At 37.7% G+C, this 16,223-nt stretch overlaps 1 protein-coding gene across 1 annotated transcript in view; it reads left to right on the top strand.

Moving 5' to 3' along the window:
• LOC109570213 (membrane cofactor protein-like) overlaps nucleotides 1-15,221 on the top strand; it is a 38,182-nt gene extending 22,961 nt beyond the window's left edge. The window contains exons 4-7 of the mRNA XM_070767689.1: nucleotides 1,353-1,438; nucleotides 2,206-2,400; nucleotides 14,309-14,494; nucleotides 15,118-15,221. Coding sequence (XP_070623790.1) covers nucleotides 1,353-1,438; nucleotides 2,206-2,400; nucleotides 14,309-14,494; nucleotides 15,118-15,221 — 571 coding nt within the window. The remainder of the gene's footprint in view (nucleotides 1-1,352; nucleotides 1,439-2,205; nucleotides 2,401-14,308; nucleotides 14,495-15,117) is intronic.
• The last annotated feature ends 1,002 nt before the right edge of the window (nucleotides 15,222-16,223 follow it).

Here is a 16,223-nt window from a genome sequence, read left to right as displayed (position 1 = left end):
AGCATATACAGAGAGGCATCAAAGCATAATAGTAAGTAAGAAGTAGTATCAAATACATAGAATCACTCACAATTATTACAGTGAACTTCCAGAAGGAGGAGAGCATACTGTGAATTTAAATCATCAGAGAAGATTGCATCAAGTAGGAGTATTCCTGTGCTACTCCTAGGAAGGTGAAGACATACCTCGGAGATATTACAGCTTCAGTTCCAGACCACTGCAATAGAGCAAGTCAAATGAATTTTTTACATATGTTTACACTATACCATAGACTACTAAGTATGTAATGGAATTATGTCTAAAAAGTGTACATATCTTAATTTTAAAATGGCATATTGCCAAAATTGTTAGGGCTTCCCTGGTGACTCAGATGGTAAAGAATCTATCTGCAATGTGGGAGACCCAGGTTCAATCCGTGGGTTGGGAAGATCCCTGGAGAAGGGAATGGTCATAATCTGAACCTTCAGTGAGTCATAACATTAAATACCATTGATCACAGATGACCACAACAAATATAATAGTAGTAATAAAGTTTTAAATATGTGATATTTATCAAAATGTGACAAGAGAAATAAAGTGAGCAAACATTGTTGGGAAAATGGCACAAAGAAACTTGCTTGATGCAGGGTTGCCACACATCTTCAGTTTGTTAAAATCTCAAAAAGTTAAGAGCAATAAAATAAGGTGGGTTTGTATTCTGATCTAAAAAAAATATTAATAAAAGTTAAAATTTACCTAGTACTCACTATGTGCCAGAGACTAACTCATCCAATCCTCAGAACAATCCCACTAGTTATGTAGGGGAAGCTTTAAGGAAGCATTAAGGGATTTCCCAGAGAAGGAAATGGCAACCCACTCCAGTATTCTTGCCCAGAGAATCCTGTGGACAGAGGAGCCTGGTGGGATGCTGTCCATGGGGTCGCACAGAGTCGGACACAACTGAAGCGACTTAGCAGCAGCAGCAGCAGCAAGGGATTTCCCAAGCTCAAGGCAGTCATGGAACTGGAACTTGAATCCAGGCAGGCAAGTTCTAGGGCCCCGATCTCTCTGCTCAGCCCTTACTGAGCAAAATGGTGTGAGCAAAGAGTAGAAGTCAGTGTGTAACACACTTGCCAGAGGGAGCAGAGGGGCTGCACTGACCAGCGTGACAGTAATTTACACATTTTACTGTAGGCCAAAGTGGGTCCACATGCAGAAACTCTTTGAGTTGCAGATTTAGGACATCCATTATATTAAGAAATTTATCACTCAAATTACTATAGTACAGAAAAACCATCATATAAAACATTTTTTATTATTATATACATCTTGTAATTGCTTAAAGGACATGCTAACTTTTTTCTCTCATTTAGTTTTTATCTGATTGGAGCAAAAGTTATATATTGTGAAATTTCTGGAGATAATGTGAACTGGAGTGATAATCTCCCAATTTGTGAAAGTATGTATGTCTTCTCTTTAGGATATAGAGCAGCAGTTCTCAAACTTTATGACCTCTTTATGCTTTTAAATTAACATAGACACCAAAGAACTTCTCTTCATATGGATTATGTCAATTGATATTTATTATATTGCAATTAAAAATGAAAAGTTTTAAAAATAATTATTAATTCATTTTTAAGAAGTGTTAGCTGCAATACATATAAATATACATATATACATATTTTTATGAAAAGTCAAGATTTTCCAAAACAAATAGTAGGAATTGTGTCATTGTTTTATATTTTTGCAAGTTACTTCAATATCTGGTTTAACAGCTATATATGAAAAATTTAAGCATACATCATCGGAATGAAAGTGAAAAATGATAGTAATACTCAATATTAATGTGAACAACCAATTTGTGAATGGAGATATTTATAAATCATAAAGTATTGTTCAGCTAGCACTGAGTTACCTTTTTAATCACAAGTATATTTTAGCATTAAATTGTCAGCATCTTTCATGATGATAAGAGCAAAACTTAGCATGGTCTTGCAGATAAATATGTATTTCATATTTCAGAAAATAAGTTTTTTCTACATTAATGGCTTGAATTTGGGATAACTCATATTCATATAGAGGCTTTCTTCTAAACAGATATTGAATTCAAAACTGGAGTATATTAATCATATGTTAATGAATTATATGAAGGCAATTCATAGGACTTTGCTAATGCTGTCTTAATATTTTACTTTTACTTCATGTCCTTTTTCCTCCCTTTTTAAGTAATTCTGTGTGCAACACCTGGAAATATAACAAACGGAAGATTCACCCAGTATAAGGAAGTATATCAATACAGTGAAGTGGTAATATACAGGTGTGATCCTTCTCATGGGCCAGATGAATATTCTCTTATTGGGGAAACCACCCTTATTTGTGTTGATCATAACAGATGGAGCAGTGACCCACCAGAGTGCAAAGGTAATAATATTTCCATGTATTTCCTCCTGAATCTAAATACTGTGGAAACACTTCAAAAATATGTTTATCTACAAGTAAACAAAAGATTCCCATGTAATTGCTCCTCCTACTAAATTGACCTCTAATTTAATTTAATATTGCTCAAATCAAATTTAAAAAGTTCTAATTGTAGAGTTCCCCACCAGTCACTCAACATGTTCTTGGCATTTCAACTTATACGTCATGAACTACTGTGTATGTGCATGAGCTAGAGCTTTTGGATTTGTTGTTGTTGTTGTTTGTTTGCAAGCATCAGAAAACTGAACACACTGTGGCTTAAAAAACAAGCAAGTTTTATCGTGTAGAATAAGACCTCTGAGAGCTCGGGCTTCAGGAGCATTAAAAGACTAACCTTCTCACTGATAAGATTATTAAACTCTGGATAAAGCTTATTTTAACAACTTCACGTTAGCTAAAAGTGGGGAGACACTGGAGGGGATGTGGCTCTTGATGAAGGATCCACTGAATGATAGCAAAATATTTAGTTTCTCCCAGTGTACAATGGGACATTCTGTAATATCATTTTTAGGTAATATTTTTAACATATTTATTTCCAAAACATTGAAACTAGTACCAGTACATTAACCTGATCACAATGGGATGAATGTAGAAATCAAACCAAATACTTGAAAAGCGTGCAAGACACTTTTAAGTAGCCCATGAGTCAAAGAAGCAGTCACAAGGGAAATATAAACTGTTTTTAATTGATTAAAAATGAACAGCATATTTACATACCAAAATTTGTGGGATACAGCAAAAGTTTTGCAAAAGTTTTGCTCAGAGGATATTTATAATATGAAATACTTATGTTGGAAAAACAGAAATCAGTCACCTGGTTTCTCAAATCAGTCATCTATGCTTCTACCATTAGAAATTTAAAAAGAAGAGCAAATTAAATCTAAAATAAGAAAACAAAAGGAAATAATAAAATTGGAGAGCCATGAAATTGAAAAGAGAAACAAAACAGAGATAATCAAAGAAATCAGCCTGGTTTTTGGAGAATATGGATAAAATAGATAAATCCATAGACAGTCTGACAGGAAAACAAAGACAAAATCACCGATATCAATATTGAAAAGGAGAACATCATAAAATATCCTATAGACGTTTAAAGAATAATAAGGAGTCCAAAAGACTGGTCTATACATCTATGTCTCTTTTGCTGTCTCGCATACAGGGTTATCATTACCATCTTTCTAAATTCCATATATATGTGTTAGTATACTGTATTGGTGTTTTTCTTCCTGGCTTACTTCACTCTGTATAATCGGCTCCAGTTTCATCCACCTCATTAGAACTGATTCAAATGTATTCTTTTTAATGGCTGAGTAATACTCCATTGTGTATATGTACCACAGCTTTCTTATCCATTCATCTGCTGATGGAAATCTAGGTTGCTTCCATGTCCTGGCTATTATAAACAGTGCTGTGATGAACATTGGGGTACACGTGTCTCTTTCAATTCTGGTTTCCTCGATGTGTATGCCCAGCAGTGGGATTGCTGGGTTGTATGGCAGTTCTATTTCCAGTTTTTTAAGGAATCTCCACACTGTTCTCCATAGTGGCTGGACTAGTTTGCATTCCCACCAACTGTGTAAGAGGGTTCCCTTTTCTCCACATCCTCTCCAGCATTTATTGCTTGTAGACTTTTGGATTGCAGCCATTCTGACTGGTGTGAAATGGTACCTCATAGTGGTTTTGATTTGCATTTCTCTGATAATGAGTGATGTTGAGCATCTTTTCATGTGTTTTTTAGCCATCTGTATGTCTTCTTTGAAGAAATGTCTATTTAGTTCTTTGGCCCATTTTTTGATTGGGTCGTTTATTTTTCTGGAGTTGAGCTGCAGGAGTTGCTTGTATATTTTTAAGATTAGTTGTTTGTCAGTTGCTTCATTTGCTATTATTTTCTCCCATTCTGAAGGCTTTCTTTTCACCTTGCTTATAGTTTCTTTTGTTGTGCAGAAGCTTTTAATTTTAATTAGATCCCATTTGTTTATTTTTGCTTTTATTTCCAGTATTCTGGGAGGTGGGTCATAGAGGATCCTGCTGTGATTTATGTCGGAGAGTGTTTTCCCTATGTTCTCCTGTAAGACTTTTATAGTTTCTGGTCTTAGGACTCTGTGGGAGAGGGAGGTGGGGGGAATGATTTGGGAGAATGGCATTGAAACATGTATAGTATCATATAAGAAACGATTCGCCAGTCCAGGTTTGATGCAGGATACAGGATGCTTGTGGCTGGTGCACTGGGATGACCCAGAGGGATGGTATGGGGAGGGAAGCAGGAGGGGGTTTCAGGATTGGGAACACGTGTACACCTGTGGCGGATTCATGTTGATGTATGGCAAAACCAATACAATATTGTAAAGTAATTAGCCTCTAACTAAAATAAATAAATTTAAATTTAAAAAAAAGAATAATAAGGAAAAAAACAAACCACTGTATGCCTATAAATTTGACAACTTAAACCTTCTCACAAAGAGTACTGCAAACCGTGTATCCTTACTGGTGAACTCTCAAACATTTAAGCAATAAATAATGGCAGTTCTATACAAAGCCACTGGGCCTCCCCAGTGGCTCAGCAGTAAAGAATCCACCTGGATTGCAGAAGTGTCAGGGGCCACGGGTTCCATCCCTGGGTTGGGAAGATCCCCTTGAGGAGGCATGGCAACTCACTCTAGTATTCTTGCCTGGAGAATCCTATGGACAAAGGAGCCTGAGGGGCTACAGTCCATAGGGTCACAAAGAGTTGGACACAACTAAAATGACTTAGCATGCACACACACACACACACAAACACAAAGCCTTAAAAAAATACAAGAGGAGAGAATCTTTCACAATCCATTTCAAGGACAGCATTGCCCTAATGCAAAAACCAGATGTACAACATAATGATTCCACATTTACATACATAACAAGATGATCACCATGATGTCTAGTTCCCATCTGTCACCATTTAAAATAAGTACAGAATTGTTGACTGTATTGTCTAGTCCGTGTATCATAGCCTCATAACTTATTTTATAACTAGAAGATTTTGCATTTTAATCCACTTATTTTCCTCCTCTTTCCAGCCATCTCCTCTCTGCCAATCACTAGTTCTCTGTATTCATGAATCTGTTTCCTTTTTGTTTTATTAGTTTATTTTTTTTATTTTGTAGATCCCACATATAACTGAAATCACATGGTGTTTCTCTGACTGACTTATTTCACATTGCATAATTCCCACTATGTCCATCAACGCTATTGCAAGTGGCAAGATTTCATTCTTTTTATGACTAGGTAATACTCCATTTTATATACACCATATCTTCTTTATTCATTATTCTATCAGGACACTTAGGTTGCTTTCATATCTTCAGTTCAGTTCAGTTCAGTCGCTCAGTTGTGTCCGACTCTTTGCAACCCCATGAATCGCAGCACGCCAGGCCTCCCTGTCCATCACCAACTCCCGGAGTTCACTCAAACTCATGTCCATCGAGTCCGTGATGCCATCCAGCCATCTCATCCTCTGTCGTCCCCTTCTCCTCCTGCCCCTAATCCCTCCCAGCATCAGAGTGTTTTCCAATGAGTCAACTCTTCGCCATGAGGTGGCCAAAGTACTGGAGTTTCAGCTTTAGCATCATTCCTTCCAAAGAAATCCCAGGGCTGATCTCCTTCAGAATGGACTGGTTGTTCTCAAGAGTCTTCTCATATCTTAGGTATTGAAAAAAAAAAAAAAATGCTGTAATGAAAATAGGGCTGCACAAATCTTTTCGAATTAGTGTTTTGTTTTCTTTGGGTTAGTACCCAGAAGTAAAATTGCTGGATCATATGGTAATTCTATTTTCCTCAGTCTTTGGCTCATTTTATTTATTCCTATAGAGTGTCTTTTGAAGCAAAATTTACCTATTCTTTAAATGTGTAATAGAATTCATCTGCGAACCCACGGAGTCCTAGATTTTGTTTGCTGGAAATTATTTACTAATTCAATTTCATTACTAGTAATTGTTCTATCCCCATTTTCTATTTGGAGATGGCAATGGCACCCCACTCCAGTACTCTTGCCTGGAAAATCCCATGGAGGGAGGAGCCTGATAGGCTGCAGTCCATGGGGTTGCTGAGAGTCGGGACACGATTGAGCAACTTCAGTTTCACTTTTCACTTTCATGCACTGGAGAAGGAAATGGCAGTCCACTCCAGTGTTCTTGCCTGGAGAATCCCAGGGACAGGGGAGCCTGGTGGGCTGCCGTCTATGGGGTCGCACAGAGTCGGACACGACTGAAGCGACTTAGCAGCAGCAGCAGCATTTTCTATTTTTTCTGGACTCAGCATTAGCAGATAATATCTTTTTAGGAATTTATCCACTTATTCCAGGTTTCCAATTTTGGATATATAATTATTCATAGTATTCTCTATGATCCTTTGTATTTCTGTGGTATTGATAGTAACTTCTCTTTTACTTTTTATTTATTCGGATCCTTTCTTTTGTTTCTTGATGAGTATGGCTATGTGTTTGTCAATTTTATCTTTTCAATGAACCAGCTCTTATTTTCATTGATTTTCAGTCTCAATTTCATTTATTTCCACTCTTTTCTTTATTATTTTAACCTTCCACAAACTTGCAGAGAGGGTTGTTCTATTTTTTGTATATAGGTGTAAATTTAGATTGTTTACTTGAGATTATTCTTGTTCTTAAGGTAGGCCTGTATGGCTACAAATTTGTCTTAGAACTGTTTTTTCTGTGTTACATAGATTTGGGATGGACTGTCTCTATTTTCGTTAGTCTTAAGATATCTTTTATTTCCTTTTTAATTTCTTCAGTCAACTACTGATCGTTTAGAAACATGTTTCTTTTGGTCTCCATGTTTTTAGCCATTTTTCTTCTGGTGGTGGATTTGCAGTTTCATACTATCATGGCTGGAAGAGGTGTTGGATCACAGATTCAAATGTAAAACCTAAACTGTAAGACTTATGAGAAGACAGAAAATATTTGTAGTTAGCAGAGATTTCTTCAAAAACCTTAAAAGCATTGTTCTTTAAAGAAAAAAAAAAAGACTGGATTTCTTAAAAACTGAGAACTTCTCTCAAACACACTGTTTGAAGAAAGAAAAAAACTTGTCATAGACTGGGAGAAAATGTTTGTCAAGAACATTTCTGAATGGACTTCTAGCTATGATGATAAAGAACTCTCAAGACACAGTAAGAAGAAGGCAGCCCAGTTTACAAAAAAGGGGTAACATATTTGGATAGAATTTTTCCCACCGAAGAAGAATGTGGATGTTAAAAAAAAGTACATGAAACATTGCTCAGTATCATTAGTAATAACAGAAATGTAGTTGAAAACCATGATGAGAAACCACTAAGAACTTATTAGAATGCATGAAATTAAAAAGAAAAAATTAACAGTTCCATGTTTTGGTGAGGATATGTTATATTTGGGACTCTGATAGCACTGCTGATGAAAATGCAAGTGGTATGACCATTTGGAACACAATTTAGCAACTTCTTATACAATTAAACGTATACTTAAGGTATAATTCAGCTACCCAGGGTAAAATGATAACATGTACACATAAAATCTGCATGAGAATATTCATAGTATCCTTAGTCATAATCATCCTATACTGGAAACAACTCTTATGTCCTTGAACTGGTAAATGGAGGAACATCATTGGTACATACAGATAGTTATAATACTCTAGAGGAAAGGATGATGAGCTTTTAATTCAGACAACAGGAATGAATCTGAAATGCATTGTCCTAAGTAAGTAAACTCAGAGGATGTGATTCCGTATGACATTCTGGAAAACCGACACTACTGTAGTCACTCAGTTGTCCGACTCTGTGAGACCCCGTGGACTGCAGCACGCTAGGCTTCCCTGTCCTTCACCGTCTTCTGGAGCTTGCTCAGACTCATGTCCATGGAGTCAGTGAAGCTATTCAATCATCTTGTCCTCTGTTGTCCATCCCCTATTCGGCCTGCCTTCAATCTTTCTGAGCATCAGGGTTGTTTCCAATGAGCCGGCGCTTTGCATCAGGTGGCCAAAGTATTGAGCTTCAGCTTCAGCATCAGTCCTTCTAATGAGTATTCAGGATTGAGTTCTTTAGGATGACTGGTTTGATCTCTTTGCTGTCCAAAGGACTCTCAAGAGTCTATTCCAACACCATACAGTTCGAAAGCATAATTCTTTGGTGCTCAGCCTTCTTTATGGTCCAACTCTCACATCTATAAATGACTACTTGAAAAACCATACCTTTGACTAGACAGACCTTTGTTGCAAAGTAATGTCTCTGCTTTTTTTAATACGTGGTCTAGGTGTGTCATAACTTTTCTTCCAAGGAGGAGCATCTTTTAATTTCATGGCTGCAGTCACCATCTGCAGTGATTTTGGAACCCAAGAAGACAAATCCCATCACTGTTTCCATTGTTTCTCCATCTATTTGCCATGAAGTGATGGGACCGGATGCCATGATGTTCATTTTATAAGTGTTGAGTTTTAAGCTATTTTTTTCACTCTCCACTTTCACCTTCATCAAGAGGCTCTTTGGTTCCTCTTTACTTTCTGCCTTAAGGGTGGTATCATCTGGATATCTGAGGTTATTGGTATTTCTCCCAGCAATCTTGATTCCAGTCTGTGCTTCATTCAGCCCAGCATTTCTTATGATGTCCTCTGCATATAAATTAAATGAGCACGGTGATAATATACAGCCTTGACGTACTCCTTTTCCTATTTGGAACCAGTCTGTTGTTCCATGTCCAGTTCTAACTGTTCCCCTTTGACCTGCATGCAGGTTTCTCAGGAGGCAGGTAAGGTGGTCTGGTATTCCCATCTCTTTAAGAATTTTTCACAGTTTGTTGTGATCCACAGAGTCAAAGGCTTTGGTGTAGACAATTAAGAAGAAGTAGATGTTTTTCTGGAACTTTTGTCCTTTTTCAATGATCCAGTGGATCTTGGCAATTTGATCATTGTTTCATTTGCCTTTTCTAAATCCAGCTTGAACATCTGGAAGTTCTCGGTTCATGTACTGTTGAAGGCTCGCTTGGAGAATAATGAGCATTACTTTGCTAGCCTGTGAAATGAGTGCAATTGTGCATCAATTTGAACATTCTTTGGCATTTCCCTTCTTTGGTATTGGAATGAAAACTGACCTTTTCCAGTCCTGTGGCCACTGCTGAGTTTTCCAAAATTTGCTGGCATATTGAGTGCAGCACTTAACAGCATCATCTTTTAGTATTTGAAATAGCTCAACTGGAATTCCATCACCTCTACTAGCTTTGTTCGAAGTGATGCTTCCTAAAGCCCACTTCACTTCACACTCCAGGATGTCTGGCTCTAGGTAAGTGATCACACCATCATGATTATCTGGGTCATTAAGATCTTTTTAGTACAGGTCTTCTCTGTATTCTTGCCACCTCTTCTTAATATCTTCTGCTTCTGTTAGGTCCATACTGTTTCTGTCCTTTATTGTGCCCATCTTTGCATGAAATATTCCCTTGGTATCTCTAATTTTCTTGAAGAGATCTCTAGTCTTTCCCATTCTATTGTTTTCTTCTATTTCTTTGCATTGATCACTGAGGAAGGCTTTCTTATCTCTCCTTGCTAGTCTTTGGAACTCTGCATTCAGATGGGTATATCTTTCCTTGTCTCCTTTGCTTTTTGCTTCTCTTCTTTTCTCAGCTATTTGTAAGGCCTCCTCAGACAGCCATTTTGCCTTTTTGCATTTCTTTTCCTTGGGGATGGTTTTGATCACCACCTCCTGTACAATGTCACGAACTGTAGTTCTTCAGGCACTCTATCAGATATGATTCCTTGAATCTATTTGTCACTTCCACTGTATAATCGTAAGGTATTTGATTTAGGTCATACCTTAATGACCTAGTGGTTTTCCCTACTTTCTTCAGTTTAGCTCTGAATTTTGCAATAAGGAGTTCATGACCTGAGCCACAGTCAGCTCCTGGTCTTTTTTTTTTTGTTGTTTTTGCTGACTGTACAGAGCTTCTTCATCTTTGGCTGCAAATAATATAATCAATCAGTATTGACTATTTGTTGATGTCCATGTGTAGAGTCATCTCTTGTGTTGTTGGAAGAGGGTGTTTGCCATGACCAGTGCATTCTCTTGGCCAAACTCTGTTAGACTTTGCCCTGCTTCATTCTGTACTCCAAGCCCAAGCTTGCCTGTTACTCTAGGTATCTATTGACTGCCTACTTTTGCATTCCAGTCCCCTATGATGAAAAGGACATATCTTTTTTTGGTGTTAGTTCTAGAAGGTCTTGTAGGTCTTCATAGAACCATTCAACTTCAGCTTCTTCGGCATTAGTGGTTGGGGCATAGACTTGGATTACTGTGATATTGGATGGTTTGCCTTGGAAACGAACAGAGATCATTCTGTCGTTGCACCCAAGTACTGCATTTCAGACTCTTTTGTTGACTGTGAGGACCACTCCACTTCTTCTAAGAGATTCTTGCCTACAGTAGTAGATACAATGTTCTTCTGAATTAAATTTGCCCGTTACAGTCCATTTTAGTTCACTGATTCCTAAATTGTCGATGCTCACTCTTGCCATCTCCTGTTTGACCACTTCCAGTTTACCTTGATCATGGGCCTAACATTCCAGGTTCCTCTGCAGTATTGTTCTTATAGCACTGGACTTCACTTTCAGCACCAGTCACATCCACTACTGGGCATTGTTTCTGCTTTGCCTCAGCCTCTTCATTCCTTCTGGAGCATTTCTGTTTTTCTCCAGTAGCATATTGGGCACCTGATGACCAAACAACACTATAGGGATTGAAAATTGATTAGTGGTAGGCTGGGTGAGGAAGGCAGAGTTGTTGGTGGGCATTGTTTACAAAGTGGCATGAGGAAATTTGGGGGGGTATGGAAACTTTCTATGTCTTTATTGAATTGTTAATACATGATTATTTGCATGTATTAAACAGCAAGCAGTTGTACACTTTTACTGTTTAACTGTATGTAATACAGTTAAAACTCAACATTCAGAAAACTAAGACCATGGCATCTGGCCCCATCACTTCATGGCAAATAGATGGGAAACAGTGGAAACAGTGAGAGAATTTATTTTGGGGGGCTCCCAAATCACTGCACCTGGTGACTGCAGCCATGAATTTAAAAGACGCTTGCTCTTTGAAAGAAAAGCTGTGACCAACCTAGACAACATATTAAAAAGCAGAGACATTACTTTGCCAACAAAGGTCCATCTAGTCAAAGCTATGGTTTTTCTAGTAGTATGTATGGATGTGAGAGTTGGACTATAAAGAAGACTGAGTGCAGAAAAATTGATGCTTTTGAACTGTGGTGTTGGAGAAGATTCTTGAGAGTCCCTTGGACTGCAAGGAGAGGCAACCAGTCCATCCTAAAGGAAATTAGTCCTGAATATTCATTGAAACGGAGAAGGCAATGCAACGCACTCCAGTACTCTTGCCTGGAAAGTCCCATGAATGGAGGAGCCTGGTGGGCTGCAGTCCATGGGGTAGTGAAGAGTCGGACATGACTGAGCGACTTCCCTTTCACTTTTCACTTCCATGTATTGGAGAAGGAAATGGCAACCCACTCCAGTGTTCTTGCCTGGAGAATCCCAGGGACAGGGGAGCCTGGTGGGCTGCTGTCTATGGGGTCGCACAGAGTCGGACACGACTGAGGCGACTTAGCAGCAGCAGCAGCATTCGTTGGAAAGACTGATGCTGAAGCTGAAAGTCCAATATTTTGGCCACCTGATGCGAAGAACTGACTCATTGGAAAAGACCCTGATGCTGGGAAAGATTGAGGGCATGAGGAGAAGGGGATGACAGAGGATGAGATGGTTGGATGGCATCACAGACTCAACGGACATGAGTTAGTTTGCGTAAGCTCTGGGAGTTGGTGATGGACAGGGACGTCTGGCATGCTGCAGTCCAAGGAGTCACAAAGAGTCGGACACGACTCAGCAACTGGACTGAAACCTAACTTAAAGAAAATCATTAGCACAAGTATCAGCAGTGTTGCACAACAGAGAAAAGATCAGTGAACCTGAAATCAATACAATACAAATGTAACCTGATTTCAAAAGAAATATTACATAAGAGAGAGAGAGAAATGTATACACCTGTGGAAGAGTAGGAAGCAGTAAATGTACATGTAATTGGAGTGTCATAGAAAAAGTACAGTATAGACACTTATTTGTCTGTTTTATATTGGAGTATAGTTGCTTTATAATGTTGTGTTAGTTTCTACTGTATGGCAATGTGAATCAGATGTATATATGTGTGTGTGTGTGTGTGTGTAGAGAGATATATATACACACACATATATATCCACGATTTTTCAGGTCTTCTTCCCATTTACATCACCCAGAGCATTGAGTAGAGCTCCCTTTGTTATACAGTAGTCTCTCATTAGTTATCTATTGTAAGCGTAGTAGAGTATACATGTCAATCCCAATCTCCCAATTCATCCCACCCCTGTTTTCCCTCTGGTACCCGTAAGTTTGTTCTCTATTTATTTTTTATTCTCTATTTATTTTATTCTGTATTATTTGAATTTGAGCCACAACATTCACCCCAGAGATTCACCCCAGGGAATTTATTGACCCTAGCAGGATAAATAAATTCTAAAAATGTACCAAAGAATCCCCATTAGACTAAAAACAAAAGAAAAAGCTGCCAGTAAGAGAGGCAAAGAGCATGTTACATTCTTCCTCACCTCAAAGAAAGAGTAACAGCTGACTTCTCTCAAGACACTGTGAAGAACAGAAGACAATAACTTCTGCTAATGTGCTGAAAGAATACCCTAGAATTCCCTCTCAAAGAGAAATCTTTCAAAACTGAAGCTGAAATAAAGGAAAACTGTTTCAGATAAAGAAGAGCTAAGAGAATTTGTCATTAGACCACCTGAACTAAAAGAATTGATAAGTTCTCCTGGCTGAACAAAAATTAGACCTAATGAAAATTCAGATCCACAGGAAAGGAGAAAACATCTTTCTGGCTTAAAAGGCTATATTTTTGGCCCTCGCCTATTGCTCAGATTAATCTCATAAGATGTTCTCTTGAACTCACTTCCCTGCCCAGCGTTTTTACAGATTTGTTTTGTTTCCAAATTCTGCAAAACCCATTAGTAGATCTGAAGTCAATCTAGAGGGCCCTGACCTTTAATTTACTTCTGGAGAGGTAGATAGAATGGAATATACCACAGTACACTGTTGTGGGTGCTAAATATTAACTTCTAGCATTATGCATGTGTTTGCATACTGGTTTAACACTTAAAATGTGTTTTAAAACTTAAAACGTGTTGATCTCTGGGTTTACAATCGAAAATATTTGGAAAACACTGCCCTAACTCTACTGACCTTTGTATTTCTTGAGCACGTCAGTTCCTGTATGTTTTTGCCACCTGAGAACTATTTCCTTTTTTTTTTTTTTTTTTTTAATGGCTAGCTTCTTTTCAGGTTTTAAATTTGTACTCAAGTATTACCTTCTCAAAAACGTCTTTACTATCTTTCTAAAAGAACATGGTACTGTAATTAGTGTCAGCATGACCTGAAAAAAATCCTAGAGCTAAAGAGCATCAAAAGTCATTTTTGAACTTACCCTGAGTTTGTATCTGATAGTCAGACCTTTTGCAATACATGTCAGTACTGGAAAAAAAATGTAGGAAAGCCAAAAACTATTATGATAGACTGTTTTGGTAGAAAAACATTATTAGATTTCTCTACATCTGTTTCCCTGGAATTCCAATGCACAGAGTCTTGTGTTGTTTTATTTACTTTTTTTCAATTAACATCTTGCCTTTCATTCCTCATTTCTTCCTCTTTACTGGAAGTTATTATTTGCACTAGATATTTGGTCTTATATGAAAGCAAGCTTTCAGTAATTATGGAATTTCTCCACTTTTCAGTGGTCAAATGTGACTATCCAATCGTCGAAAATGGAGCAATAGTATCAGGATTTAGAGGAAAATATTACTACAATATGCAAGTTGTATTTCAGTGCCATGATGGTTTTCACCTTCACGGGAGTAGCACAATTGTCTGTGGTGCAAATGGGACCTGGGAGCCCAAGCTACCAAAGTGCTCTGCAAAAGGTATGAAGGTGTCGGTTTCCTTTTTCTTTTTTAAAAGATTTTATTTTTTCCACAATAGATTTCAATGATATAGAGCAATTGGAAAGAAACAGTTTTAGTACTTTTGTCTGTCTTATATTCATTTCCATGTTACATGTTTGACTTCTAATTCACAAAGAAACTTGTTTTGATTTTCCTTTTATAGACTCTTAGCATGTTGCATACATCACACAGATGCATAAATTTCTCTTGTTCAACATCTTTACATGTAAAATAGATCACAAACATTTTTTAGTGTAAATTAAAGTGTTAGTAGCTCAGTTGTGTCCAACTTTTTGCAACCCCATGATGGACTGTAGCCCACCAGGCTCCTCTGTCCATGGAATACTCCAAGTAAGAATACAGGAGTGGGTTGCCATTCCCTTCTCCAGGGGATCTTTCCTATCCAGGGACTGAACCTGGGTTTGCCTTACAAGCAGATTCTTGACCATCTGAGCCACTAGGGAAGCCCAAATTAACACATGTGCATTTTTACCTAAATAAGTATGAAAAACATAATTCATGTAAGTGAATATTAGTAGAAAGCAATAAATCCCAAGTAATTAAATGAGTTTATATATATTTTTTGTCTGTTTGTTTTCCAGAAGCAATTGCTACCACTACGGCGTCTGCAACTTCCAATGCCTCAGGTTTCATAAAGTCCTGCTTATATTTGTCAATATCCTTTAAATTCCTTGTGATGTTTTAAAATCCTTTAAATGTCTGGTGATTTACACTCACTAGAACTTTTAGTAATAAAAGGAGGAAGAATGCATTTATAGCCATTTTTGCTATTATACTTAGTGAATCTAAAATTATAGGTCATAGTCCACAGATGTAAAAAGGTTTGTAAACTTAGGTAATTTATGTAAACTTCTTTACATACGTGTGTAATGATTGAATGCCTCCCTCACTGTGTGATAGTAAAGTTAACAGCGGGATGCATTTAAAGCTCTGAGCACAGTGTCTGGTGTCTAGAAAGGTCTTAAAGGTAGCTCACCTAATTTACAGTTTCATTGGAGTCAATATTAATGTAGAAATCAATATTAATTAAGGTCCACGGCTTCTGTTTTTTAATATGCATGTTTTCTGTGTCATCAACATTGATAATTTATTCATTGTAAAAGTGATCTGTTGACATCTGTACAGGGTATCATCTGGGTCCAGGAATGTTTCATTTTCCTGCCAACAGCCAGTTTGGTTCTTTTTATAGAGTACAATTTTAACTGGGAAATTTCTACTGTCTCCAGAACAAGATTTGTATTTCTACTCCCCATCCCAACCTAACCACCTCATACAATTATTTTTTTCTCTTTACTGGCTTTTATTTATTTATTTATTTTTGGCAACAGAAAGGGAATTGCATAACAATGGAAGGGCAGCAAAAGTCCTTATTTGTGGAAATGAAATGGAGGATCTCTGGCAGGGTTTACTGAGCAGCCGCTCTGCCTAAGACTTGAGAGACTATCTTGATACGGTGAAAGGGATTATCTTCCTGCGTCCAGGCTGTTATCTTTGGCTTCTTCTTTTTGGATGCAACAGAAGCAAGAGAAGAGTGGCAAGAGCATTAGCCTGAGCAGACCGCTCTGCTTACTCAAGTAACATCATTTCAGTGGTTTCTAGTTTCTCACTGTTGAATGACTCAAACGAATGCCAATCACTGCCTTCCAATTTGTTTACTTCCTATTGTCCTGTAATTTTAAGGATTGAG

This window comes from Bos indicus, chromosome 16 (assembly GCF_029378745.1).
Source record: "Bos indicus isolate NIAB-ARS_2022 breed Sahiwal x Tharparkar chromosome 16, NIAB-ARS_B.indTharparkar_mat_pri_1.0, whole genome shotgun sequence".
Taxonomy (NCBI): Eukaryota; Metazoa; Chordata; class Mammalia; order Artiodactyla; family Bovidae; genus Bos; species Bos indicus.
The sequence above is the reverse complement of the archived record's forward strand: the minus strand, read 5'-3'. Positions and strand labels throughout refer to the sequence as shown.